Here is a 25,913-nt window from a genome sequence, read left to right as displayed (position 1 = left end):
CCAGCCAAGATGGGGGTCCAGATCCGTGCTCAAATGCAAGTCTTGCTGGGCCTAGTGTACCTCGCAGGGTTGCAGCGAGGATTTTTTTGGGGGAAAGGGATCGAAACCGCTCCTCTGTTTTGGCTTCCAGCTTTCCAGCACCGGCCTCCTTCTCCAGGAATGGTTCCGCCTGTCCAGCCAAAAGGCCTCTCTGGCCGGAGAGGTGGCCCAGCACTTGATGGCGTTTGCCGAAATCTCCCCTGCGCTGCTGACGCACGTCGTCAACCTCTCCGACGGCAATGGCAACACCGCTCTTCACTACAGCGTCTCGCATTCCAACTTCGACATCGTTCAGCTTTTGCTGGACACAGGTGAGTGGCCGCAAGGTCAGGGGTCACCAACATAGTCCTCCTGTAGCCAGGAATGGAGGAGAAATCCTGTTCTGTTTGTGTTTAAAGGAGAATTAGTCTAATCCATGCCTCATTTTTGTAATTATATACAGTGGTGCCTCGCAAGACGAGAAGAATCCGTTCTGTGATTCTCTTCGTCTAGCGGTTTTTTCGTCTTGCGAAGAAAGCCCATTGACGGATTAGCGGATTAGCGCTATTAGCGGCTTTTAGTGGCTTATCTGCTGATCGGATCAGCTGATAAGTGGCTTAGCGGCTTAGAAAAGGGGGGGGGAGGGGAAAAAACCAGCAGGAACTCGCAAGACATTGTCGTCTTGCGAAGCAAGCCCATAGGAAATTCGTTTTGCGAAGCACCTCCAAAACGGAAAACTCTTTCGTCTAGCGAGTTTTCCGTCTTGCGAGGCATTCGTCTTGCGGGGCACCACTGTATATCTAGAGAGAGTGAGTTTCTCTATAAAAGTTGCATTTGTTATTCAACAAAACTAGTGTGACTTCCCACTCACCCAGCATCGATGTTCACAATTCAAATTACATGCAATCGCTCCATCTTATCTAATTTCATCCTCGCTAATGTGTTTCTTGGGACGCAGGTGGCGCTGTGGGTTAAGCCACAGAGCCTGGGACTTGCCAATCAGAAGGTCAGTGGTTCGAATCCCCGCCACGGGGTGAGCTCCCGTTGCTCGGTCCCTGCTCCTGCCCACCTAGCAGTTCGAAAGCATGTCAAAGTGCAAGTAGATAAATTGGTACCGCTCCAGCGGGAAGGTAAACGGCGTTTCCGTGCGCTTCTCTGGTTCGCCAGAAGCGGCTTCGTCATGCTGGCCACATGACCTGGAAGCTGTACGCCGGCTCCCTCGGCCAATAAAGCAAGATGAGCGCCGCAACTCTAGAGTCGGTCACGACTGGACCTAATGGTCAGGGGTCCCTTTACCTTTACCTAGGGGTAGGCAACCTAAGGCCCAGGGGCCGAATGCGGCCTAATCCCCTTCTAAATCTGGCCTGTGGATGGTCCGGGAATCAGCATGTTTTTACATGAGTAAAATGTGTCTTTTTATTTAAAACACATCTCTGATTCCCGGACTGTCCCCGAGCCGGACTTAGACAGCCATGAGTAGAGTACTTGCATCAGTTTCTTGCATTTTTTCTCCTCGTCTCCCCAGGGATCTGTAATGTTAACTACCAGAACAAAGCTGGCTACACAGCTCTGATGTTAACTGCACTAGCAACTGTAGAGCAGGAAGAGGAAATGACTGTTGTCCGGAGACTTTTTGGCATGGGGAATGTCAATGCGAAAGCTAGTCAGGTATGTATGGGGTTTTTCAGGGAGGGGGGTGGGGAGCAGCAACCAGCCCCTCTGCTATTGGGCAGCAAGGAACTGAGAAGCCTAGGCGGTTGGCGCATGCTCAGAGGCTCAGTGGAATACTGCGCATGATTGATCATCATTATTGTATTGTATTATTATCATCATATTGTAGCTAGGAAGGGGCAAGCAGAATATAAATTGGAAGAATGGTATAAAGAGGCGTACAATATAGCTATTAGTGATAAATCAACATGTTCCATTAAGGTTAAGATGGGGAATACGCAGGAGAAATGATTTGGAGGAGATATGGAAGGCGTTTGTAGAATTTTTACGGTTAGAAAGTGGCGAAACCATCGCCAGAGGTGTTGAAATTTTGGGAGGCTGGATAGTTACAGTGGAACGGTCTCGGGGCTGGGGTGCGCATTTTTATTCTTATCTATTTGTGATCATTACTTTGTCCAAACAAAATTGGAAATTGGAAAAAGAAAAGAAAAAGATGAAAGGAAAAAGGCCAAAATGTCAGTGGCAATTACCGTATTTTTCGCTCCATAAGACGCACCTTTTTCCTTCCTAAAAAAATAAGGGGAAATGTCTGTGCATCTATGGAGCAAATGTGTGGTCCCTGGAGCCAAATTGCCTAGGGGCGAAAAGCAGATCATGCTTTTTTTTTTTTTTAGAAAGAGGGAAGGGGGTGTTGAAACAAAGCCGCTGAGCAGCTGATCGGCAAGCGATCGGGAGGGAGATAAGGGAGGCTAGCGATAAAGGAGGCTGCCTGGGAGCGGGGAGGTAAAAGCCCATGGATCCTCAGGATTTTTCATTGGGTCACCCCAAATTCACCATCAGATCACATAGCATGCCCATGGCTACAGCCTGCACCAAAAAAACCCACGCATCCACTGTTTCATGGGGCCGCAATGGCGCAAAAAAACGTGGTTACAAAGCCTGGATCTACGTGGATCCTCAGGATTTTTGCATTGGGCTACCCCAAACTCACCGTCAAACCACATATCATGTCTGTGGCCACAGCATGAACCACAAAAATCATACACCCACTGTTTTGTTCAGAATATTTTTTTTCTTGTTTTCCTCCTCTAAAAACTAGGTGCGTCTTATGGAGCGAAAAATGCGGTATTTATACTGTGAATAATTATTACTAGAATAAGAAAGTGCTTTTGGGGTTGAGAATAAAATTAAACAAGATAGGAGGAATCTCACTGGACACCCTGTGCTGCTCATCGGGAAAATCCTGCGTTTTGAGCTAACGAAACGGAAGATTTGAGAACGATAAGAAAGTGCTTTTCAACATTTTTTTGCCTGTATCGCTCCAGGCTGGCCAGACAGCCCTGATGCTTGCTGTCAGCCACGGGAGGCAGGAGATGGTGGAGGCCCTGCTGTCCTGTGGGGCGGACATCAACCTTCAAGATGAAGAGGGCTCCACGGCACTGATGTGCGCCTGCGAACACGGGCGGGCAGGCACCGTCAGGCTGCTGCTGACTCAGCCGGACTGCGACGCTTCCATCGTGGATAACGTAAGCATAGCTGTCAAGCGTCCCTTCTTTGGCGGGAAAGTCCCTTATCCCAGCGCCGTGTCCCGCTGCTGTCCCTTAAATTTCCCGGGTTTCAAAGGAAGCAGCTCGTCTCCCTCCCTCCCTGCCGGCCAGGGAGGAGGGAGGCTCCAACTGGGTTGCTTGGATGCGATGCTCACCCAATAAGGAGTCCAAGAACGACTGGGGGGTGGAGCTTGCATGCCTTGTGCCGATCAAATCGGCCGCGTTGCCTGGGGACTCGCCTTTGCTCAGCGCTTCCCAGCGGAGAGGTGACGGTGGTTTCCCTTGCTGCATCCCCTTTGCCGGGTTGCTGCGCTGTGGGAACCACCGCTTGAGGCTTCGTTTGGCTGCTGGCTGGGCTTTCTGCCTTTGGCTCGGAGGGGCTCAGAAGTTGAACATACCTGTGCCTGGAAAATCCCTTATTTTGGCTGCTGATCCCTTATTTTCGAGGCTGCTGGTCCCTTATTTTCAAATCTGTAAGTTGACAGCTATGCGTAAGTGTTATGTACTGAGTTGAATAGAATCCAAAAGGCAGCAGTCTGATTGGTCCTAGGAAAATAGGATTCAGAATGCAGCAGCCTGATTGGTCCTAGAACAATAGGGCCCAGAATGCAGCAGCATGATTGGTCCTAGAACAATAGGATCCAGAATGCAGCAGTCTGATTGGTCCACAGGAGCCACCCAATCCAGCTCCAGGTGAAAGTGAATCCGCAACCTGATTGACCTACAGGAGAATCCTGGAATTAGCCAATCGCGTGCAGCCCATTGTGTAAATAACATATATAAAGCAGATATGCTGGGGGAGCTTCCATTCCTCCTCACCACCATGAGCTGAATAAAGAGCATGAAATCCACTCTCGACTCCGAGTATATTTCAGTAAGCAGCTGGGTTGCTCTGCACAGGGAGCTTTGGGTTCCCCCCACTTCAAGCTCCTAGTCCTCATTGTCCCTTTCAATATATTCTTTAAAAAAATATTTTTTATTAGTTTTCCATGTAATAATATACAATCACATCATTGGTATTCACTTTGGCTCTTTATTTTTATGAATATATTTTTTTATTAAACCATTTTAACAAAACAAATTATCAAACAAAATAACCAATTACACCCCCCCCCAAGGACCTCCCTCAGCTCCCCTCTCTCATTTGTTTCCACATATTATTCCCTGCATGTTAAAAATTGTACATATCAGTGCCTTATCTGTCATATATTCTACTAATAAATTTGTGGATGCTTATTCAAAACCTGCGATGGAGTCCAAATCATTTTGTTGTTTTTTTAAGATAGTTTGTAAAAAGTTCCCATTCTTCCTTGAAGTCACGATTGTCCTTCTCACGTAATTTATATGTCAACTTTGCCAACTCTGCATAACTCATCGGTTTTTCTTGCCATTGCTCTTTTGCTGGGGTTTCCTCATTCTTCTGTCCTTGTGCTAACAAGACTCTTGCCGCTGTTGTTGCACACATAAATAAATTCTTCGTTTTTCTTGGCGGGGCTCGTCCTAAAATCCCTAGCAAAAGCGCTTGGAGCCTTTGTGCCTCCCAAAATGCTGCCCAAAGAGGCTTACGTGCAACAAATAAAAAATGACGCCTCAGAGAGAAAAAACCCACGCACACAGCACGCAAGGGGAAAGGGACAAGGAGGGAAGAGGAAAACTCAGGCACCCGTTTCTTAAAGAGTTGTTCCCATCATGACCAGCTGGCCCAGTTCAGGGGCTGGGGATTCCTGGTGGAGCCGGGCAACCCCTAAACCTGAAGCAATGAGGTTCTGCTGCTTCCTATCTCTGAGGCGGCCATCTCAAGTGGAGAATAGACCTGCCACATTTCGCCCTGTAGGCGGTTCTGTTTCTGTGTAGCTAAACAGGGCATCTTCCAGCCTTGTTTTATGTGTGTTTTGCCTCCCTTCCCGTCTGTAGGAAGGCAACGATGCTGTTTCCATCGCTCTAGAAGCTGGTCATCGTGACATAGCGGCGTTGATATCTACCCGTCTCGCCCAGTCAGCAGCCTGCTCACCTGGTGAGTCAGCCCTGTTCTCCCCGCCGACTTCATAATTTCATTAAATTTTCTGTTTTACAATTAAAAGCTTGTGATTTTGACTGCAACCCAGTCAGATGGGCGGCATGTAAGTAAGTAAATTAGTAAGTAATAATTACTGTTTCAAGGGACACAGGTGGCGCTGTGGGTTAAACCACAGAGCCTAGGGCTTGCCGATCAGAAGGTCGACGGTTCGAATCCCCGCGACGGGGTGAGCTCCCGTTGCTCTGTCCCTGCTCCTGCCCACCTAGCAGTTGGAAAGCACACCAGTGCAAGTAGATAAATAGGTACCGCTCCAGAGGGAAGGGAAACGGCGTTTCCGTGCGCTGTTCTGGTTCGCCAGAAGCGGCTTAGTCATGCTGGCCACAGGATCCGGAAGCTGAACGCCGGCTCCCTCATCCAGTAAAGCGAGATGAGCGCCGCAACCCCAGAGTTGGCCACGACTGGACCTAACGGTCAGGGGTACTTTTACCTTTAATTACTGTTTCAGTAACTGCTGTGCGTCTCCCCCCCCCCTTTTTTTGTTTTTTTCTGCATACAGATTGATTTGATTTGATTATATTTCTACAGGACAGGCACAGGAACATTCCCAGCAGTGACATGTTACCTTTGGCGTAATTCACTGACCCCAAAAAACCAAAGAAACACTGCCCTTCCCATCACTTTTTTTAAAACAGTCTTGCTTTGGGGCTGTCCAGCCTTGGTTTTCCACATGGAAGAGGCCGCAGGAGTTAAGAATCCACAGCTGTACAGCGCTATGACTGCCAGGAGGAATCTGCCAGTCCTTCCCTGGGTGGGGCCCTAGTCCTCCCGAAGTTAAAAATGGAAAGCGTAATGCTGGTGGTCAACAAAAGAGGTTTAAAGAGTCTCTCAAGGCAGTCTTAAAAAAGGTAGTATAAACACCGGCAACTGGGAAACACTGGCCTGCGAGCGTTCCAGTTGGAGAACAGCCTTTGCCAAAGGTGTCATGGGCTTTGAAGACACTCGGACTCAGGACGCAAGGGCGAAATGTGCTAGGAGGAAGGCACACTTGGCAAATCCAAACCATGACCAACTCCTGCCTGGAAGCCAATGTCCCCAGTGTGGAATGACGTGTGGATCCAGAATTGGTCTCCACAGTCACTTACGGACTCATTGTTAAAACTGTGTTTATGGAAGACAATCTTACTCAGCTACGAGGGATCGCCAAAGAAGAAGGTCAACGTGTTTCAGCATTACTTTGGACTGTGGGGGGGTGGGGGAGTTCGGTCCATGCTTCTTGTTGTTGCCCGTTTTCTGTGAGGAAGGGGGTTTATATGCCGCTTCCTGCAAAATAATCGATATATACGGGACCTGGCATTGCCCGGGAATGTGAAAAACCCCAAGATTATTGTGTTTTTTAGTGTCATTTGTGAGTTTGAACCTGTTACGCTAAAGCCACGTTTTTGTCCACCACCTTGGTTTAAAATGGTGTCTGGTGTCCGAACGCCGACAAAGGCTGCTGTTCGCAGCTCATGAGGCAGCCAAATCTATGCAAAAATAAAGGAGAAACAGTTGAAGGGGTGCTGAAGTCAGATTTCGGTCCGCCACCTAGAATCAAAATGGCACCCGGCATTCAAACATTCGATGGCTGCTGCTCAAACCTCAGGATCTGTCATGCCAAGGCTGGTGACAGTTTCTCAAGAGGCAGGGAAACCTAAAGAGGACAGACAGACAACCTACTTTCCAAAATATATAGATGACTCAACTTCAGTTCCCCAACCTGGTGTCCTCTTGCTGTTGTTCAGACTCCATCAGCCCGGCCCATGATTATGGATGATGGGAGTTGTAGAGCGAAATATTGGAAGAGCGCCCAGTTTTCGAAGGCCAAGCTATCTTAAGAACCCTTCTTGCCATCGTGCCTGTTTCTCAAAAGCAACGGGTTTTTAGAGCGGTCAAAACATCCTATGCCCGAAGGCACTTCTCTTATCCAGGATACCTACCTGCTTTTAGCAACAGACTGTTTCCTCTGTGAAGGACGGAGGTTCTCTGAATCAGAAGTGGCGGCTCTAATCTTTCTTTGCTCCAGACTGCTGGTTTTTCTTTTTAAAGAGCCACTCCAAAGATCCAGCGCATCGTTTCATATGCAAAGCTCCTTTTTAAAATAATGTCTTCCAATGTTATTCACCAGAATAAAGAGCCGCTAACCCACAACACTTGTCCTTTGCAATTCCAGCAGGCAGGGTTTAAAAAAAAAGAGGAGGGGAAAGTTGTAGAATTTTGAGGGCATGGTGCAGGAATAGTTAAGCCCTTTTACTGTTAATAAAGTCTTTATTAAAGCTTTTCACCCTGGGAATTGCACCAACCAGACTCCCCGGTTGTTTCTCCGTCAACACGACCAAGGGTCTGGAAACCAAGCCTTATGAGGAACGGTTGAGGGAACTGGGTGTGTTTCGGTTGGAGAGTCATGTGTAATGTATGATCTAGTTGAGATTCCTTCATTTCAGGGGGTTGAGTGGATGACCCTCAGGAGCCCCTTCCAACTCTCTGAGATGCCAGGGATGGGCCCTGAAGCCTTCTGCATGCAAAACAGATGCTCTTACCTCTGAGCTACAGCCGTTCAACCCAGAAACACCATTGCCCACCTTACATGCCGCAATGCCGGTTTCAAATATGCAGCCTGACCTTATACAGTGGTGCCTCGCAAGACGATTTTTTCATCTTGCGAAGCAAGCCCATTGAAGGATTAGCGGATTAGCGCTATTAGAGGCTTATCTGCTGATCGGATCAGCTGATAAGCGGATTAGCGCTATTAGCTGCTTATCTGCTGATCGGATCAGCTGATAAGCGGCTTAGCGCTATTAGCTGCTTTTAGCGGCTTACCTGCTGATTGGATCAGCTGATAAGCGGCTTAGCGGCTTAGAAAAGGGGGGGGAGGGGGAAAAAACCAGCAGGAACTCGCAAGACATTGTCATCTTGCGAAGCAAGCCCATAGGAGATTCGTTTTGCGAAGCACCTCCAAAACGGAAAACTATTTCGTCTAGCGAGTTTTCCGTCTTGTGAGGCATTCATCTTGCAGGGCACCACTGTACGAAAAATGCACCAGCCTCTCTCCACAAAGTTCCTAGCTAAGCAGCTGAGATGCACCCCCTCCCCACCCCATTCCCCGTTGGGGAAGTAAAATGGATCAGTAACAGAACTTTACAGCATTTGAATAACAGAGCAGCTTGGGAAAATCTTCCCAGGCCCCGATGCCTTGACATCAGTCTAAGCACACACACAAAAACTGTTGTACAGAGAATCTGTTTACACACCCCATCTATTTAATGCAGATGACTTCTACCAAAGACTCCTGTGAACTGTAGGGCTGGGAATTATAGGAACTTCTTGTTGTTGTTTAGTTGTGTCCGCCTCTTCGTGACCCCATGGACCAGAGCACGCCAGGCACTTCTGTCTTCCACTGCCTCCTGCGGTTTGGTCAAACTCATGCTGGTAGCTTCGAGAACACTGTCCCACCATCTCGTCCTCTGTCGTCCCCTTCTCCTTGTGCCCTCCTTCTTTCCCAACATCAGGGTCTTTTCCAGGGAGTCTTCTCTTCTCATGAGGTGGCCAAAGTATTGGAGCCTCAGCTTCAGGATCTGTCCTTCCAGTGAGCACTCAGGGCTGATTTCCTTCAGAATGGAGAGGTTTGGTCTTCTTGCAGTCCATGGGACTCTCAAGAGTCTCCTCCAGCACCAGAATTCAAAAGCATCCATTCTCTGGCGATCACCCTTCTTTAGGGTCCAGCTCTCACTTCCATACATCACTACTGGGAAAACCATAGCTTTAACTATACAGACCTTTGTTGGCAAGGTGACGTCTCTGCTTTTGAAGATGCTGTATAGGAACTGCAGTTCCCAATATTATTGCTATTGGGTGGGGGGGGGGGAGACATGGGCTTCAGATGTGTGGTGTCTGCACAGAGTCAGGCCACTGCCCAATCTATATCCATGTCATCTGCATGAGGCAGAGAAACTTGTTGATCCTGAGGACTGCATTTCCTCATGGGCAACCTTCCAGAGGCCACAAGTCCCTTGGTGGGCAGAGGTTTCCAATGGCACATTCTAGACAGGCAAAAGCGGTTAGGAATAGAGCATGACCTTGAAAAGATAGAGGGGCCTGGAGAGCTGCAGCCATGCCTCCATGTGTAGACACCAATTGGGAATAGCTGGGCAGGGCTTCAGGCACAGGTCTGCCCCAGTCCTGAAACTGGGACCTTTGACCATCAGGCGCCAAGGAAGAGGATTCAAGCTGTTGCAGCAACCAGCAAAGATACATGAATAAATCAGAGGATACAGGCACACCCACACTATAATGTGTCCCATTAATACGATAATCTTAGTCACTGTCCCATACAGAACAACGAAATTGAAAAAAATTCTACATAAGACATTCAGAAACCAACAAGCCTGCTATCCCAACCTGGTTAGCCCCTAAAAACTCTGATACCCCATTTTTAAATACAATATACTCCCATAGAGACTCCTTACACTGCGTTTAAAACCCAAAATAAAAATAAAAAATTCCTTCCAGTAGCACCTTAAAGACCAACTAAGTTAGTTCTTGGTTTGAGCTTTCGTGTGCATGCACACTTCTTCAGATACACTGAAACAGAAGTTGCCAGATCCTTCTATATAGTGAGGTGGGGAGGGGTATTACTCAGAAGAGTGGTGGGAATGGGAGATTGGCAGATAGCTGCGTATTTAAAACCCAAATCGCATTTGGATAGGAACTCTTTCTCAGGCGGCTAGTCCTAGTCTTTATAACCCTGTACCTTCTTCCAGAAGGCAGAAGCTGAGAGAGATCATTTCCAGGGTGTGCACGATCCTGAGCTATCGCTGCAGCTTTCTTATGGCACCTGGAAGCATAGATTTGATCCATCCCACAAGAAACTTTGGGAACTGTGGTGTTGGAAGGGTGCTGGGAATTGTAGCTCTGCAAAGAGGAGGCGCTAGTTCTCAGAGTTCTTTGTGTGAAGCCGCATGCTTTAAATGTATGGCGTGGAGGTGACCTAACAGTGGGGACGGTGTGTGCCAAGAAAACGGGGAGGGCTGAAGAAAGCTTGCAGGCTCCTACGCCACCTTGAGATAATGGAGTGTGCCTCCGGGGTGAAACCACTGTATGAGCAGCACCGATGTGACCCCCCCCCCCGGCAGCGTGTCTGGAGGTCCTGAGACAAGACCCCCCTTGTGGCCTTGCTGATACAGTCCAGAGGAAAGCAGAGCAAGACGTTTGGCGCTGGCTTCGATGCAGGAGTTGCCAGAAGGGGCCACCCAACCACCTGTGGGACTCGCTCGTCTCCAGTATAGGGTACGCTGCCTTTTCTTCTCCCGAAAAAATATCCCACAAGGCAGCCAATTTAGGATCAGAGTTTTCCTTCTCCTAGATGGGCTAGCTTCCCAGTGGACAAGCCCCACCTGCCCCTCAGATATAACTGCAGTAATGAATAAGGATAAGGGATGCGGGTGGTGCTGTGGGTTAAACCAGAGCCTAGGATTTGCCGAGCAGAAGGTTGGCGGCTCGAATCCCCGCGACGGGGTGAGCTCCCCTTGCTCAGTCCCTGCTCCTGCCAACCTAGCAGTTCAAAAGCACGTCAAGTGCAAGCAGATAAATAGGTACCACTCCGGCGGGAAGGTAAACAGCGTTTTTGTGCGCTGCTCTGGTTCGCCAGAAGCGGCTTAGTCCTGCTGGCCACATGACCCGGACGCTGTACGCCGGCTCCCTCAGCCAGTAAAGTGAGATGAGCGCCGCAATCCCAGAGTCGGCCACGACTGGACCTAATGGTCAGGGGTCCCTTTACCTTTACCTAATGAATAGGGATTGGGCTTAAATGGGGCAGGCAGGGAGGAAGGGCTGCGTATGTACCCATAACACCATACAACTATTTCGACCGTTACGAAATATTTTGCTATGGTAATTTAAAAATACTGCACACAAGTGGTGGAGGGCAAAGGAAGTTTATTGGAAGGACTGAGGGTAGCTCATCACTCTTCAACCAGGCTTGTACAAACACATCGCATGGGAGTTTTGACCCAACCTAGAAAACAAAACAAACCGGGATTTAGTTGCATGCCTCAGCCCTATCGACAGGCAGCTGAATTTCAGAGCGCCAGAAAGATTAGGGGAATGATCAGCACTGCACATTCTGGACCTGCAAGTGGGGCTGGACTCCCCCAACTGGTGGCTGCGGTGAACAGGAATTGGAGTTCCGAGCACATTTAAAGTCAAGTCAGTCATTTTTTTTCCTTTTTCTGAAAGGTGGTTAGAAGTTCATTATTTGTTTTTGTACTTTCTGTTTAAGCCGCCCCCCCTTTTAGTGTTGTGTGCGTTGCAAAATAAAATAATTTATCGAATATAAAATATAAATAAAGTCAAACAAAACAATGTAATAAAAATAATGAATTACAAAAGCAGCACAGATAGGTAGCCGTGTTGGTCTGCCATAGTCAAAATAAAAAAAATCCTTCCAGTAGCACCTTAAAGACCAACTAAGTTAGTTCTTGGTATGAGCTTCTGAAGAAGTGTGCATGCACACGAAAGCTCATACCAAGAACTAACTTAGTTGGTCTTTAAGGTGCTACTGGAAGGAATTTTTTTATTTTGACAAAAGCAGCACAGTACATCCAATAGAATAGGAAGCTTCTATGCCCTTTTAAATGTGCTGGGAGGAGTGTTATTGGTTTGTTTTTGTTTTATTTTGTGTTCCTATTTTGTATTTTTATGTTGTGAACCACCCCGTGATCTTCCAATGATATTATTCTGTTGCTGAATTCCTTCAAAACCATTCGGAAAGCCAATTTTCACTCTGTATTGTGGAGAGGTAGTCCTGTGTGTCTGTATTGGAGAAAATTCCACCAAACAGCACTGGGTCCTCCAAGCCTTTGACAAGACACAATTTACGAGTTATTATTTTTACTCCAAAGCAAAAGTTGCATATCCTGCAAGGTTTTCCATTTGGGGGGCAACTGAGGCACTGAGCAAGTTTGAACGCAAAGGTTTTTCCTTACGCCCGGGGAATATTTTCTAGCGAACTGCAATGATTCAAAGCCAGTTGCTAGGTCGTTTAAACTCATCCTAAGTTAAGAGAACCATCACCCCAGTTTCAATCATTCAGCATGCCTATGGACCACCAACTATTGATCAGACAACTACAGGCATGAGGATGCCCCAGAAGGATTCTTAAAAAGGCTTTGTTTAAGGCTAGGTGGATAGAAAGGGGAGACCTGCCAAAATCCTGGCCGGGAAAGCAGACTGAAACTAGAATGTTAGCACCTGTAATTGATGATGGGTTCAATGGACCAGAGTATGGGAGTTGGAATTTAAAAAGCATCATTTCCCTGCACATTCAAAAGTTCTGAGGCCCACTCCATGTTAACTCGGAGCAAGGCTTTTAATTTGGCGGCCCTTTCTATGAAATAGCATTCCTGCTGAGATATGGCAGGTGTCTACTCTCTGGAGAACAGAGAGTAGACATTTTTGTTCCCAAGGGCTTTTTCCAGCTGGGTGAATAGGTCTCTCCAATAGTGGATTCTATCCAATGTTACTCAGAGACTCCTTAATTTCAGCGGCTCTAATCCCAGTGCAACTCAGATGGATGCAACCACCGGGTTGTAGTCAAAGAGGCATCAACACAAACACTGAGGTCCAGCTCCGAGGGCCTTCTGGCGGTTCCCTCACTGCGAGAAGTGAGGTTACAGGGAACCAGGCCTTCTTGGTGGTGGTGCCCGCCCTGTGGAACGCCCTCCCATCAGATGTCAAGGGAATAAACAACTACCTGACTTTTAGAAGACACCTGAAGGCAGCCCATTTTAGGGAATTTTTTAATGTTTGAAGTTTTATTCTGTTTTTAATGTTCTGTTGAAAGCCACTCAGAGTGGCTGGGGAAACCCAGCCAAATGAGTGGGGTAGAAATAATAAATTATTATTAGATTATATATTTATCCTTGCACAACAGAACGTTCTCCTCCTGTCCTCCTTGTGGATTTTACATGTATCTGCTGCTTTCGCTCCCACCAGTATTGCTTTTTTCAAACACAGATTAAACAATAATCTGAAAGATGTCAGGGTTGAGCAAGGCTGAACTGCGCTCTGCTCGAGAGGGTATGAGTAATTAGAAGAAGACTCACTTGGCTACAGCTCAGCGCAACCGCCGGGCCTCGCGTTCAGACTCCAACAGCGTGAGGACATCCCCTTCCCGGACTGGGCCTTTCACGTTGCGGATAATCGAACGGCTGGTGTCATCCATGAATTCCACACGGACCTACAAAGGAGACAGTGAGGCATTAGCAGGATGAAATGGAACCAAGGCAGAGGAGCTGGGCTGCAACAACAGGCAACCCAAAACTGAACCTGTTTTGAAAGCAAGGCTTCAAATATTTACGGCAGGGTTCCCCCGAGCGTGCACAGAATACATTTTCCTTTCTATTGCAAGACTACATCGTCCTCATTAGAGAGCTACCCAGCCCTGCCTGCCGTGAATGTCACCTGCAAAAGATCCTAGTGTTGCTAAGTTCATTGCATTTTTATACTGCTTAATCATCATTATTTTAAATTACCGTATTTTCGCCCTATAGGACGCACTTTCTCCCCTCCAAAAATGAAGGGGAAATCTGGGTGCGTCCTATGGGGTGAATGCAGGCTTTTGCTGAAGCTTGGAGAGCAAGAGGGGTCTGTGCGCCCCGACCCCTTTCGCTCTCCAGGCTTCAGGAACACATCCGCAGCCTAGGCAGCCCTGCGGGAGGTCCGGCAGGGATGTCTAGGCTGCAGATAGCAGCCTGCCGCCCAGCGCGAGGGGCACCCTGAAGCAGAGCGCCCCTCGCGCCAGGCAGACATCCGCAGCATTAGCAGCCTTGCAGGAGTTCCCCACAGGACTCCCCACGCTGCGGATAGCAGCCTGCCGCCCAGCGGGCGGGGCGCCCTGATGCAGAGCGCCCCTCGCGCCGGGTGGACATGGGCCAGCCCCACAAGCTCGGGGGACAGCAGGAGGCGCAGCGCTGCCATCCCGCTGTTCCTCGACCTGGTTCAGTTTCCCCGACCTGCTTTGGGGGGGGGGGGAAATAAAGGGGAAAAAATTTCCTTTATTTCCCCCCCAAAAACCTAGGTGCGTCCTATGGGACAAAAAATATGGTATACACTGCACTTCATCCAAGGATCAAGGTGTTAGGAGCTGACTACACTAACCATTCTGCAAGTGAGGGCAACCTATTTTCGTAACGACTCACATTTGAAGGGGGGCGTTATGGTTTGCTTTTGTTCATTTTTAAATGATTTTTTTTTTATTTTTATGTTGTGAACTGTCCTGAGATCTACAGATGAATGGCAGTATACACACATTTAATAAATAATAATAATCACTCACAGGGAGGTTTACAAACCTACCCAGATGCTTCTAGGAAAATCAAGGTGGCATTAATGGGTCTAGGGAAGCTTTTAATGTTCGATGTCTTATCATGTTTTTAATACTCTATTGGGAGCCGTCCAGAGTTTCTGGGGAAACCCAGCCAGACGGGTGGGATAGAAATACTAATTTATTATTAGTAGTATTTTAAATAGGGCTGCAAACTTTTTTCTCGATTGCACTTTACAGGGGAGCCCTTTGAGGTTTGCACCCCCCGCGCAACTGCATTTAAACTTTGCAAAAGGAGTAAGGCTCTTCCAAGGGTTTCGTGCCTGGAACCCTTTTACGAAATACTTCTACCCCAAGAGTTGTAGAGCGGTCAGGGACGCCCCCCCCCCAAGGATTATCTAGTCCAACCCTCTGGTGGCGTCGCCGAGATGAGGAGAAGGGGGGTGGTTAGCCTCTGAGGGCGTGCAGAGTGCAAATCCCCCCAGGATCATCTAGTCCAAGCCTCTGGTGGCGTGCCTCCTTCATCTTGAAGAGGCCCAGACTCAGGCACCGAGACGCGAGGAGGAAGGGGTGGTTAGCCTCTGAGTGTGTGCAGAGTGCAAATCCCCCCCCCAAGGATCATCTAGTTCAACCCCCTGAGTGAGTTCGAACCACCAAACTTTTCTGATGCCCTGACCCACGAAATTTGATGGCGAGGTCGTGTGTGTTTGTGTGTCTGGTGGCGTCGCCGAGGCCCCTCCTTCGCCTTGAAGAGGCCCAGACTCAAGCACTGAGACGAGAGGAGGAGGAAGGGGGTGGTTAGCCTCTGAGGGCGTGCAGAGTGCAAATCCCCCCGAGGATCATCTAGTCCAACCCTCTTGTGGCGTCGCCGAGGCCCCTCCTTTGCCTTGAAGAGGCCCAGACTCAGGCACTGAGACGAGAGGAGGATGAAGGGGGTGGTTAGCCTCTGAGGGCGTGCAGAATGCAAATCCCCCCCAGGATCATCTAGACCAACCCTCTTGTGGGGTCGCTGAGGCCCCTCCTTTGCCTTGAAGAAGCCCAGACTCAGGCACCGAGAGGAGGAGGGGGTGGTTAGCATCTGAGGGTGTGCAGAGTGCAAATCCCCCCCCCAGGATCATCTAGTCCAACCCCCTGAGTGAGCTCGAACCACCAAACTTTCCTGATGCCCTGACCCACAAAATTTGATGGCGAGGTCGTGTGTGTTTGTGTGTCTGGTGGCGTTGCTGAGGCCCCTCCTTCGCCTTGAAGAAGCCCAGACTCAGACACTGAGACAAGAGGAGGAGGAAGGGGTGGTTAGCCTCTGAGGGCGTGCAGAGTGCAAATCCCCCTCCCAAGGATCATCTAGTCCAAGCCTCTGGTGGCGTCGCCGAGGCCCCTCCTTTGCCTTGAAGAGGCCCAGACTCAGGCACTGAGACGAGAGGAGGAGGAAGGGGGTGGTTAGCCTCTGAGGGCGTGCTGAGTGCAAATCCCCCCCAGGATCATCTAGTCCAACCCTCTTGTGGGGTCGCCGAGCCCCCTCCTTCGGCTTGAAGAAGCCCAGATTCAGGCACTGAGACAAGAGGAGGAGAAAGGGGTGGTTAGCCTCTGAGGGCGTGCAGAGTGCAAATCCCCCCCGAGGATCATCTAGTCCAACCCTCTTGTGGGGTCGCCGAGGCCCCTCCTTCGCCTTGAAGAGGCCCAGACTAAGGAACCGAGAGGAGGAGGAAGGGGGTGGTTAGCCTCTGAGGGCGTGCAGAGTGCAAATCCCCCCCCCAGGATCATCTAGTCCAACCCGCTTGTGGGGTCGCTGAGGCCCCTCCTTCGCCTTGAAGAGGCCCAGACTAAGGAACTGAGAGGAGGAGGAAGGGGGTGGTTAGCCTCTGAGGGCGTGCAGAGTGCAAATCCCCCCAGGATCATCTAGTCCAACCCTCTGGTGGCGTCGCCGAGGCCCCTCCTTCACCTTGAAGAAGCCCAGACTCAGACACCGAGACAAGAGGAGGAGGAAGGGGTGGTTAGCCTCTGAGGGCGTGCAGAGTGCAACCCCCCCAGGATCATCTAGTCCAACCCTCTGGTGGCCTCGCCAAGGCCCCTCCTTCGCCTTGAAGATGCCCAGACTCAGGCACCGAGAGGAGAGAAGGAAAGAGGTGGTTAGCCTCTGAGGGCGTGCAGAGTGCAAATCCCCCCCAAGGATCATCTAGTCCAACCCCCTGAGTGAGTTCGAACCACCAAACTTTTCAGATGCCCTGACCCACGAAATTTGATGGCGAGGTAGTGTGTGTGTTTGTGTGTCTGGTGGCGTTGCTGAGGCCCCTCCTTCGCCTTGAAGAGGCCCAGACTCAGGCACCGAGACGAGAGGAGGAGGAAGGGGGTGGTTAGCCTCTGAGGGCGTGCAGAGTGCAAATCCCCCCCCCCAGGATCATCTAATCCAACCCTCTGGTGGCGTCGCCGAGGCCCCTCCTTCGCCTTGAAGAGGCCCAGACTCAGGCACTGAGACGAGAGGAGGAGGAAGGGGGTGGTTAGCCTCTGAGGGCGTGCAGAGTGCAAATCCCCCCCCCAGGATCATCTAGTCCAACCCCCTGAGTGAGCTCGAACCACCAAACTTTTCTGATGCCCTGACCCACAAAATTTGATGGCGAGGTCGTGTGTGTTTGTGTGTCTGGTGGCGTTGCTGAGGCCCCTCCTTCGCCTTGAAGAAGCCCAGACTCAGACACTGAGACAAGAGGAGGAGGAAGGGGTGGTTAGCCTCTGAGGGCGTGCAGAGTGCAAACCCCTCCCAAGGATCATCTAGTCCAACCCCCTGAGTGAGCTCGAACCACCAAACTTGTCTGATGCAGCCCATTGTCAGACTCAGGCACCGAGACGAGAGGAGGAGGAAGGGGGTGGTTAGCCTCTGAGGGCGTGCAGAGTGCAAATCCCCCCCCGAGGATCATCTAGTCCAACCCTCTGGTGGCGTGCCTCCTTCATCTTGAAGAGGCCCAGACTCAGACACTGAGACGAGAGGAGGAGGAAGGGGTGGTTAGCCTCTGAGGGCGTGCAGAGTGCAACCCCCCCGGAAGTGGAGGAGCAGGATGGGGGGAGGAGGCCTTGTCCACCCCCCACCCCTCTCCCGGGCTTACCTGGGTGCACTGCCCCTGCGAGCCTGTCCGGCCCAGCACTTTGGTGACTCGGGCCAGCTTGATGGGCTGCACGCGGCTCGTGTCCATGGCGGAGGCGAAGGCGGCAGGCGGAAAGGGTCACGTGGCCCGGGCCGGGCCTTTATATACCCTCGGAGGGGGGAGAGGCCACGCCTACCAGCTCCGCGAAGGGGTGTGTGACGTAAAGACTTCAACTCCCGTCAGCCTCCGCCGGCGCTGTCAGCGCTCGTGGATGGCGGGAGTTGTAGTCCAAAGGGGGGGCTGCTTCCCAGCATGCACAGCGAGCCCCGTCAGGTCAACAGCCGCTTCCCGGCATGCCCCGCGCTGAGGGGTTTCTGTTGAATGTGAAATTTACTCGTTTCTCAATGTATCAGTAAATAAATCACACGTTGTCTTTGGTTAGGTTTCACTTCTTAGCTTTATTAATAAATTATCCTCTATTGGGTTTCATTTATTTCCACAAATACACACTCGGTCCCTCACGTCCTTCTTCCCAGCATGCTTTGCTACACCCTTCTCTCACAAAAAAGTACAGTATCCTGTTTCCTATCACTTCATTTTTCTCTAGACGGATTTGGATTCTTCCATTTAGACTTAATGGAAAGAAAGAGGAAGGGAGAAAGAGAGAGAAAGCAGGCCTCTCCTCACAGCGTTTCCCTCACCACTCCCAGGGTGCATTGCGCGACCTTCTTCCTGCCGCAAGGGACTCCCTTCCTCCCGGCGTGCTACGCGGCACTACACAGAACTACGGAAGCCCCGAAGAGACTTTCCGAGTCGTCGTTTTCCCGAGGTGCACCGCGGCTCCCGTGCCCTTGACAACACAGGCCAAAATGGCGTCGGCCACCCGCCTCATCCAGAAGATCCGCAACTTTGCGGCCGGGGTAAGAACCGAACCGGGCTGGGAACCGGCAGGCGGACTCTGACGCAGGTATAGGCAAACTCCGGCCCTCCAGATGTTTGGGACTACAATTCCCATCATCCCTGACCACTGGTCCTGATAGCTAGGGATCATGGGAGTTGTAGTCCCAAAAAAACATCTGGAGGGCCAGGTTTGCCTATGCCTGCTCTAAAAAGCAGCCTTTCTCAACCTGTGGGTCCCCAGATGTTGTTGAACTACAACTCCCATCACCCTTAGCTAGCAAGGCCAGAGCTCAGGGATGATGGGAGTTGTAGTCCAATAGCATCTGGGGACCCACAAGTTGATAACTGCTGCTCTAAGGCAGTGTTTCCCAAGCTTGGGCCTCCAGCTGTTTTTGGACTACAATTCCCATCACCTCTAACCACTGGTCTTGCTAGCTAGGGATGATGGGAGTTGTAGTCCAAAACACAGCTGGACATCCAAGTTTGGGAAACCCTGCTCTAAGGATCCCTGTGGCAAGGGTAGTGGGAAATTATGCCTGGTGGATTTAAGCCCCCCCCCCCCGCACGGTTTCCCATCCGATAGCCTAGCCCTGTCCCCTTTCGGTGCAAGGGATCATGGGGGTTGTAGTCCTGCTCCTAGATTAAAATGGGGAAACCCCCCAATTATTTTTTTTTTAAAGGCAGTTAAATGGCAACCCAATGAATTCATCAGACTTAGTTCCATTTAAAGCATATGGCTTCTTCTGCAAAACAATAGGATCCCCCACAAAACTAGAATTCCCAATACCCTCAAAACTACAGTTCCCAGGATTGGGAAGGGGGGGGAGAGAATCATGTGCTTTAAATGGGACTAAGTTTTCTTGTTTTAACTGCAATTCAAAGCCACATACTCTAAATATGCTTTAGATGCATGTTGTGGCTGTGACTTTTCATTCATCGCCTTGCTTGCAATGAAACCTAAAGCAGGCCCATTGAAATACATTTATTTATTCATTCATTCATTCTTTTCAAGTTTATACATTTCACTAATTTTATATATTTCACTAATTTTACAATCATTTTGACATTTCAAAACTTGACTTCCTTCCCCCTCTTTCTGACGTTCCTTAAATTTGTTTTTAATATCTCCTGCATATCCAAATTAACTTAATTTGCTCATTTATTTATCTTCTTTAAATATATACTCTTATAAAACTGCAGGTTATTACAATAATCCTGACAGTGTTTTTATCTACTGCATTTATAATTCATCTGTAAATATTCAATAAACCATTTCCATTCTTTTATTTAAAAAACTGGTTATCTTGATTTCTTATACTTGCGGTAAGTTTCGCCATTTCTGCATATTCCGTTAATTTTTGTATCCATTCTTCCTTCGCTGGGATTTATGCATCTTTCCATTTTTTGGGCAAGTAATATGATTTCTGCTCATTGAAATGCTATTACAGTGGTACCTCGGTTTTTGATCATCTCAGAAACCGAACGTTTTGGTTTTCGAACGCCAAATACCCAGAAGTAATTGCTTCCATTTTGGAACACAAACAGTCTTCCGGAACGGATTATGTTCGAAATCTGAGGTACCACTGTATTAACTTGGTTTCAGATTGCCAGTTCTTGTTGCAGTTTAGCTTTTAAGAAAACACAGGATTCCTGCCCTCCAGGTGGCACTCTTGACTTGAGCCTTGCCCCTCTTTTATCTTTCTCTTTTTTTTTTTAAACAGCGAGATCTCCAAGCGAAACTTCAGCTTCGTTACACAGAGATTGCCAAGAGGTAAGGGGGTGGGGTGTCAAGTGTAGGAGGGGTTCCTTTGCTGCCTTTCCCTGGAAGGGAACCAAAGCCCTGGGTTCAGATCTCAGCCGCAGGCCTCTCTCCCCCAATGAAACAAGTTTTGAACTGCACACAGGATGGACTTTCAGGAGAAATTCGGAGCTGGGACAGCTCAGTCAGCAGAGCCTGAGACTTTCCATCTCAAAGTCATGGGTTCGAGCCCGACGGCGAGCAAAAAGATTCTTCCATTGCAGAGGACTGGACAGCGAGATGATCTTTGTGGTCCCTTCCAACTCTACAATTCTATGAAATGCTAAAACGTTTCTGTTTGCCTAGACATTTGAAAGACACTGTTCCCAATAACCCTGAGATAATGTTTTTTTTTTTTTTTAAAAAAAACCCTAACATGTTTTATTAGAGGGACGCGGGTGGCACTGTGGGTTAAACCACAGAGCCTAGGACTTGCTGATCAGAAGGTCAGCGATTCGAATCCCCACGACGGGGTGAGCTCCCGTTGCTCGGTCCCAGCTCCTGCCAAACTAACAGTTCAAAAGCACAAAACGTGCAAGTAGATAAATAGGTACCACTCCGGCGGGAAGGTAAATGGCGTTTCTGTGCGCTGCTCTGGTTCGCCAGAAGCGGCTTAGTCATGCTGGCCACATGACCCGGAAGCTGTACGCCGGCTCCCTTGGCCAATAAAGCAAGATGAGCGCTGCAACCCCAGAGTCGGCCACGACTGGACCTAATGGTCAGGGGTCCCTTTACCTTTAACATGTTTTATTACTGCTGTCTGGGGCTCCTTCATTTGGAAGGGTGGGATATAAATCAAATAATGGAGAAGAAATTTAGAATACTGAGTAAATTTATTGATAAAAAATATTTAGTACCGTATTTTTCGCCCCATAAGACGCACCGGCCCATAAGACGCACCTGGTTTTTGGGGGGGGAAATAAAGGAAAAAATTTTTATTTCCCCCCCAGGTGCGCTGCGCTACACCAGGAGCTTGGGGCCTGCGGAGCTCAGCGCGCCCCAAGCTTCTGCGTGCGCGCAAGCAGTCCGCTAGCCCTGGGAGAGCCGCGCGGCTCTCCCAAGGCTAGCGGACTGCTTGCGCGCACCTAGAAGCACAGGCTGCCGCCCCAAGCCTCACGCACCTGGTGGGACCTCCTGCCGGGTGCGCGAGGCTTGCAGACACGCGCCCGAAGCAGGGGGAGCCCTCCCGAGGGCTCCCCGTGCTTCGGGCGACAGGCTGCCACCCCAAGCCTCGCGCACCCGGTGGGACCTCCTGCCGGGTGCGCGAGGCTTGCAGACACTCGCCCGAAGCACGGGGAGCCCTCGGGAGGGCTCCCCGTGCTTCGGGCGACAGGCTGCTGCCCCAAGCCTCGCGCACCCGGTGGGATCTCCTGCCGGGCGCGCGAGGCTTGCAGGCATTCGCCCCATAAGACGCACCCCGATTTCCCCTTCATTTTTGGAGGGGGAAAAGTGCGCCTTATGGGGCGAAAAATACGGTACATTGTATCCCACCTTTCCTGCAAGGAGCTCACGGTCATGTACGTAGTTTTCCTCCTTATTCTATCCTCACAGCAACCCTGTGAAGTAAGCCAGGCAGAGAGTGAGTGAACAACCCAATGAGCTTCCAGGCTGGGTGGGAGAATTCGCACCCTCCACCTGTGAGTTCCATTATTACTGTGAATAAAGGCTCTGTTGTCTTAAAACAAGCCAGACATTTGCATATGCCGATGGCGCTTGAGTGGTCATGTGCCTCAATATCTGTGTAAGAAATAAAATCATGCCATATTATGGGGGGGAAATGTCATTTGAGCTCAGCCCTTTAGATACTTTCAATTTATGGGAGATCAATCCTGTTGTTTGCTAATGACTGGTCGGATAACTGAACCAAACCTCTTAGATTTCCCCAACATTGTTTGACCTTCTTAAATGTCTTGTTCTTTAGGACTCAGCCACCTCCACGCCTCCCTGTCGGCCCCAGCCATAAATTTGCAAACAATTACTACTGCACCCGTGACGGACGCCGGGAGACTTTCCCTCCCATTGTCCTTGTATCAGCTCAGAAAAGGTTGGCTCCAGGGCAGCAGCATGCCAGGTAGGTTGTGTGTTCGTTTTGGTCTACACCCACTTCAGCCTAGCAATCTTGGAAACTAAATGGGGCCAAGCCTGGCTGTTATTTGATTCAAGAGCCTACAGAAAACACTCACCTACTGGACTGGCGCAGCCAAGGTAAAACTGTAGACAGACAGCTGGCACAGCTTCATCCCAATGGCTCCTTTAGTTTCATTTTGAGCTGTCAATGGATTAAAACTCTCTGGTCAGCCTGGGATGTATCCAATTTTATGAAGTATTTTGGTGGAAAACTCTACAGACTTCAGCTCCTATTATGTGCCTGTCTGGCAAGACATGAATTGTTGGTTTTTGACCACATTTTAAATTTCCCACATTCAGTAACAGAGTAAGTAAAGGTAAAGGGACCCCTGACCATTCGGTCCAGTCGTGACTGACTCTGGGATTGCAGCGCTCATCTCGCTTTATTGGCCAAGGGAGCCGGCGTACAGCTTCCGGGTCATGTGGCCAGCATGACTAAGTCACTTATGGCGAACCAGAGCAGCACACAGAAACACCGTTTACCTTCCTGCTGGAGTGGTACCTATTTATCTACTTGCACTTTGACGTGCTTTCAAACTGCTAGGTTGGCAGGAGCTGGGACTGAGCAACGGGAGCTCACACCATTGCAGGGATTTGAACCGCCAACCTTCTGATCGGCAAGTCCTAGGCTCTGTGGTTTAACCCACAGCGCCACCCGCATCCCTAGTAACAGAGTAGAATCATTTAAATTAATGGGCGTTACTAATTTTGGGACTCTCCTTCCTTGGAGGTTTTTAAGCAGAGGTTTGGAATTGTTTACGTGCGATTCCTGCATCGCAGGGGGTTAGATTGGATGACCTTTGGGGGATCTTTCCAACTGTACAATTCTGCGATTCTACTGTATGGTTCTAATACAAAAACAAAACAAAAAACAACCAGTTAAAACTATACAATAAAATGTCAACTGAAATGCCTGCGGTAATAAAGAAAAGGTGTGTAGCAAGCACTAGACATTTAGGAGGGCCTGTCAACTGGAAGGAAGTTCCATAAAACTGTACCCACAATACTAAACATATAGCTCCTGGTGGATCTGAGCCATGGGGAACCATTAAGAGTGACTCCTCGGACAACCTGTGACCAGGGGTATAAGGAATTTGCTCCTTGAGGGATCTTGCATCCAAATTATTCCGAGCCTTTTAAATTAATACGAACACCCTGAACCTGTAAGTATGACCGAGAGAGAAATGTGTCTTTTTCCACTTCATGTATAACTTTGTGAATCTCTAGTCATCCTCATCCCTTTGTTTTCCTGCTCTCTCCCAAACTGGAAAACTCCAAATGGAAAGAGCTCTAACCTTTAATATTTTAATCCAGATCCTCCATACAGTATCTGCCCTCTGAGTGGACTTGGCTTAAAAGCCTCAGTATTCCTTTAATCGAGCAGTGCTAATATTTGCTCTGCTTAAATTGCATTTTAACCTGTATTTTAAATTGTGTTTTTATTGTAATTTTACTGGTGTTTGCCGCCCTGTGCCTGGCTCTGACCAGGAAGGGCGGGGTATAAATAAAATTTATTGTTATTATTGGGCGGGGTATAAATAAAATTTATTGTTATTGTTGTTGTTGTTAATCTTTCCACCAAAGCTGGAAGCCTTATTGAGTAAACTTAACATTCTGTATTCAAAACGAATATGAAATAAATTTTAAAATAGTTTTATTTTTCAGTTGTTTTTCAGGGGTCCCCCCTACATTCTTGTATTCTTTGAGGATTTGGAAATGTAACCATCTCCTGTTTCTCTTCCCCTCCAGCTCAGAATCTTCTATTGCACCAACAGAGAGAAAGCCAGTGAAACCTGGCCCTGCGCCACGGAAATGGGAACTGTCGAGTGATGAGCCCTATTTGTGAGCTGCCAGGCAGATGGGGAGGAGAGCAGGCAATGGTGCAAAACTCCATGGAAATATTTTCGTGTGTGGACGTTATTTCTGACCATTCACATTGTTCTGATTGGTACCTGACTGATTAAACTCAATCCCTAACGTCATCTGAATCTCTTGATATTGGTTTTGTTGTTTAGTCATTTAGTCGTGTCCGACTCTTCGTGACCCCCTGGACCAGAGCACGCCAGGCCCTCCTGTCTTCCACTGCCTCCTGCAGTTTAGTCAAACTCATGCTGGTAGCTTCAAGAACACTGTCCCACCATCTCGTCCTCCGTCGTCCCCTTCTCCTTGGGCCCTCCATCTTTCCCAACATCAGGGTCTTTTTCAGGGAGTCTTCTCTTCTCATGAGGCGGCCAAAGTCTTGGAGCCTCAGCTTCAGGATCTGTCCTTCCAGGGAGCACTCAGGGCTGATTTCCTTCAGAATGGAGAGGTTGGATCTTCTTGCAGTCCATGGGACTCTCAAGAGTCTCCACCAGCACCATAATTCAAAAGCATCCATTCTTTGGCCATCAGCCTTCTTTGTGGTCCAGCTTTCACTTCCATACATCACTACTGGGAAAACCATGGCTTTAACTATACGGACCTATGTTGTCAAGGTGATGTCTCTGCTTTTTAAGATGCTGTCTAGGTTTGTCATCGCTTTCCTCCCAAGAAGCAGGCGTCTTTTAATTTCGTGACAGCTGTCACCATCTGCAGTGATCATGGAGCCCAAGAAAGTAAAATCTCTCACTGCCTCCATTTCTTCCCCATCTATTTGCCAGGAGGTGATGGGATCAGTGGCCATGATGTTGAGCTTCAGACCAACTATTGGTATATATATATAGATGGTGTGTGTGTGTGTGTGTGTGTGTGTGTGTGTGTGTATATATATATATATATATATATATATATATATATGTAAATAAAAATTTAAAACATGTTAAAATAACATTCCAGTAAGAAATATAAAATAACCAAAAAGAAAAAAAATGCACCAAGTCTAAAGTCAAAGTCTAGTTTAAGGGGTTCCTAACAGAAAATGTATTCTCAAGAGACTGCACAATGAATAGGATGTTCCAACAGAACTGACTTGATACAAAGAGAATACAAAACAAAGGTTGTGAATACCACCAAATGAAGCTATGTTTCACTGGGACCTGCCACCCCTATGAAGGATTTGACATATAAACATAATCTGAATCTCTTGTTGTTATACTCATTCACAGGGATTCCCAAATGCTGCCCCTCCATCAAGTCTAAATAGAAGAATCCAAATGCGTCTAGTGAAAAATAAAATGATAGGAAACAGGATACTTGTGAGAAGATGGGGTAGCAAAGCATGCTGGATGTGATGGAAATGAAATGAAACTAATAAAGGATAATTTATCCATAAAGCTAATAAGTGAAACCTAACAAAAGACAATTTGGGTTTAATTTGTTTAGTTATACATTGGAAAACAAGTAAATTTCAATTGTAGGAAACAGGATCCTTGTTTGTGAGAAGAAGGGGCAGCAAAGCATGCTGGGAAGAAGGATGTGAGGGAAA

At 48.7% G+C, this 25,913-nt stretch overlaps 3 protein-coding genes and 1 long non-coding RNA gene across 6 annotated transcripts in view; 3 read left to right on the top strand and 1 right to left on the bottom strand.

The window, feature by feature from the left end:
* Nucleotides 1-7,440, top strand: part of KANK3 (KN motif and ankyrin repeat domains 3) — a 35,661-nt gene extending 28,221 nt beyond the window's left edge. For all 3 annotated transcript variants that reach the window (XM_083483670.1, XM_083483671.1, XM_083483669.1), the window contains 5 exons: nt 131-350; nt 1,544-1,686; nt 3,015-3,215; nt 5,151-5,250; nt 5,839-7,440. In XM_083483670.1, the coding sequence (XP_083339796.1) occupies nt 131-350; nt 1,544-1,686; nt 3,015-3,215; nt 5,151-5,250; nt 5,839-5,867 (693 nt within the window). In that variant the 3' untranslated portion in view covers nt 5,868-7,440. The remainder of the gene's footprint in view (nt 1-130; nt 351-1,543; nt 1,687-3,014; nt 3,216-5,150; nt 5,251-5,838) is intronic.
* Nucleotides 7,441-11,200: 3,760 nt separating this feature from the next.
* Nucleotides 11,201-17,940, bottom strand: RPS28 (ribosomal protein S28). Its single transcript, XM_083484287.1, has 3 exons — nt 17,707-17,940; nt 13,392-13,525; nt 11,201-11,302 (listed from the first exon to the last, which is right to left on the bottom strand). Exons 1-2 carry the CDS (start codon nt 17,791-17,793, stop codon nt 13,403-13,405), a joined length of 210 nt encoding a protein of 69 aa, XP_083340413.1. The 5' UTR covers nt 17,794-17,940; the 3' UTR covers nt 11,201-11,302; nt 13,392-13,402.
* Nucleotides 16,500-17,615, top strand: LOC310697604. The gene is made up of 3 exons (XR_014521090.1): nt 16,500-16,598; nt 16,735-17,227; nt 17,457-17,615. It is a non-coding gene; the product is annotated as an uncharacterized lncRNA (long non-coding RNA).
* A 520-nt stretch (nt 17,941-18,460) lies between the features above and the next one.
* NDUFA7 (NADH:ubiquinone oxidoreductase subunit A7) lies at nt 18,461-24,492 on the top strand. The gene is made up of 4 exons (XM_083484273.1): nt 18,461-18,605; nt 20,307-20,356; nt 22,305-22,454; nt 24,260-24,492. Exons 1-4 carry the CDS (start codon nt 18,555-18,557, stop codon nt 24,354-24,356), a joined length of 348 nt encoding a protein of 115 aa, XP_083340399.1. The 5' UTR covers nt 18,461-18,554; the 3' UTR covers nt 24,357-24,492.
* Nucleotides 24,493-25,913: the final 1,421 nt, after the last annotated feature.

The sequence above is a fragment of the Podarcis liolepis genome (assembly GCF_965112155.1).
Source record: "Podarcis liolepis genome assembly, chromosome: 18".
Taxonomy (NCBI): Eukaryota; Metazoa; Chordata; class Lepidosauria; order Squamata; family Lacertidae; genus Podarcis; species Podarcis liolepis.
The sequence above is the reverse complement of the archived record's forward strand: the minus strand, read 5'-3'. Positions and strand labels throughout refer to the sequence as shown.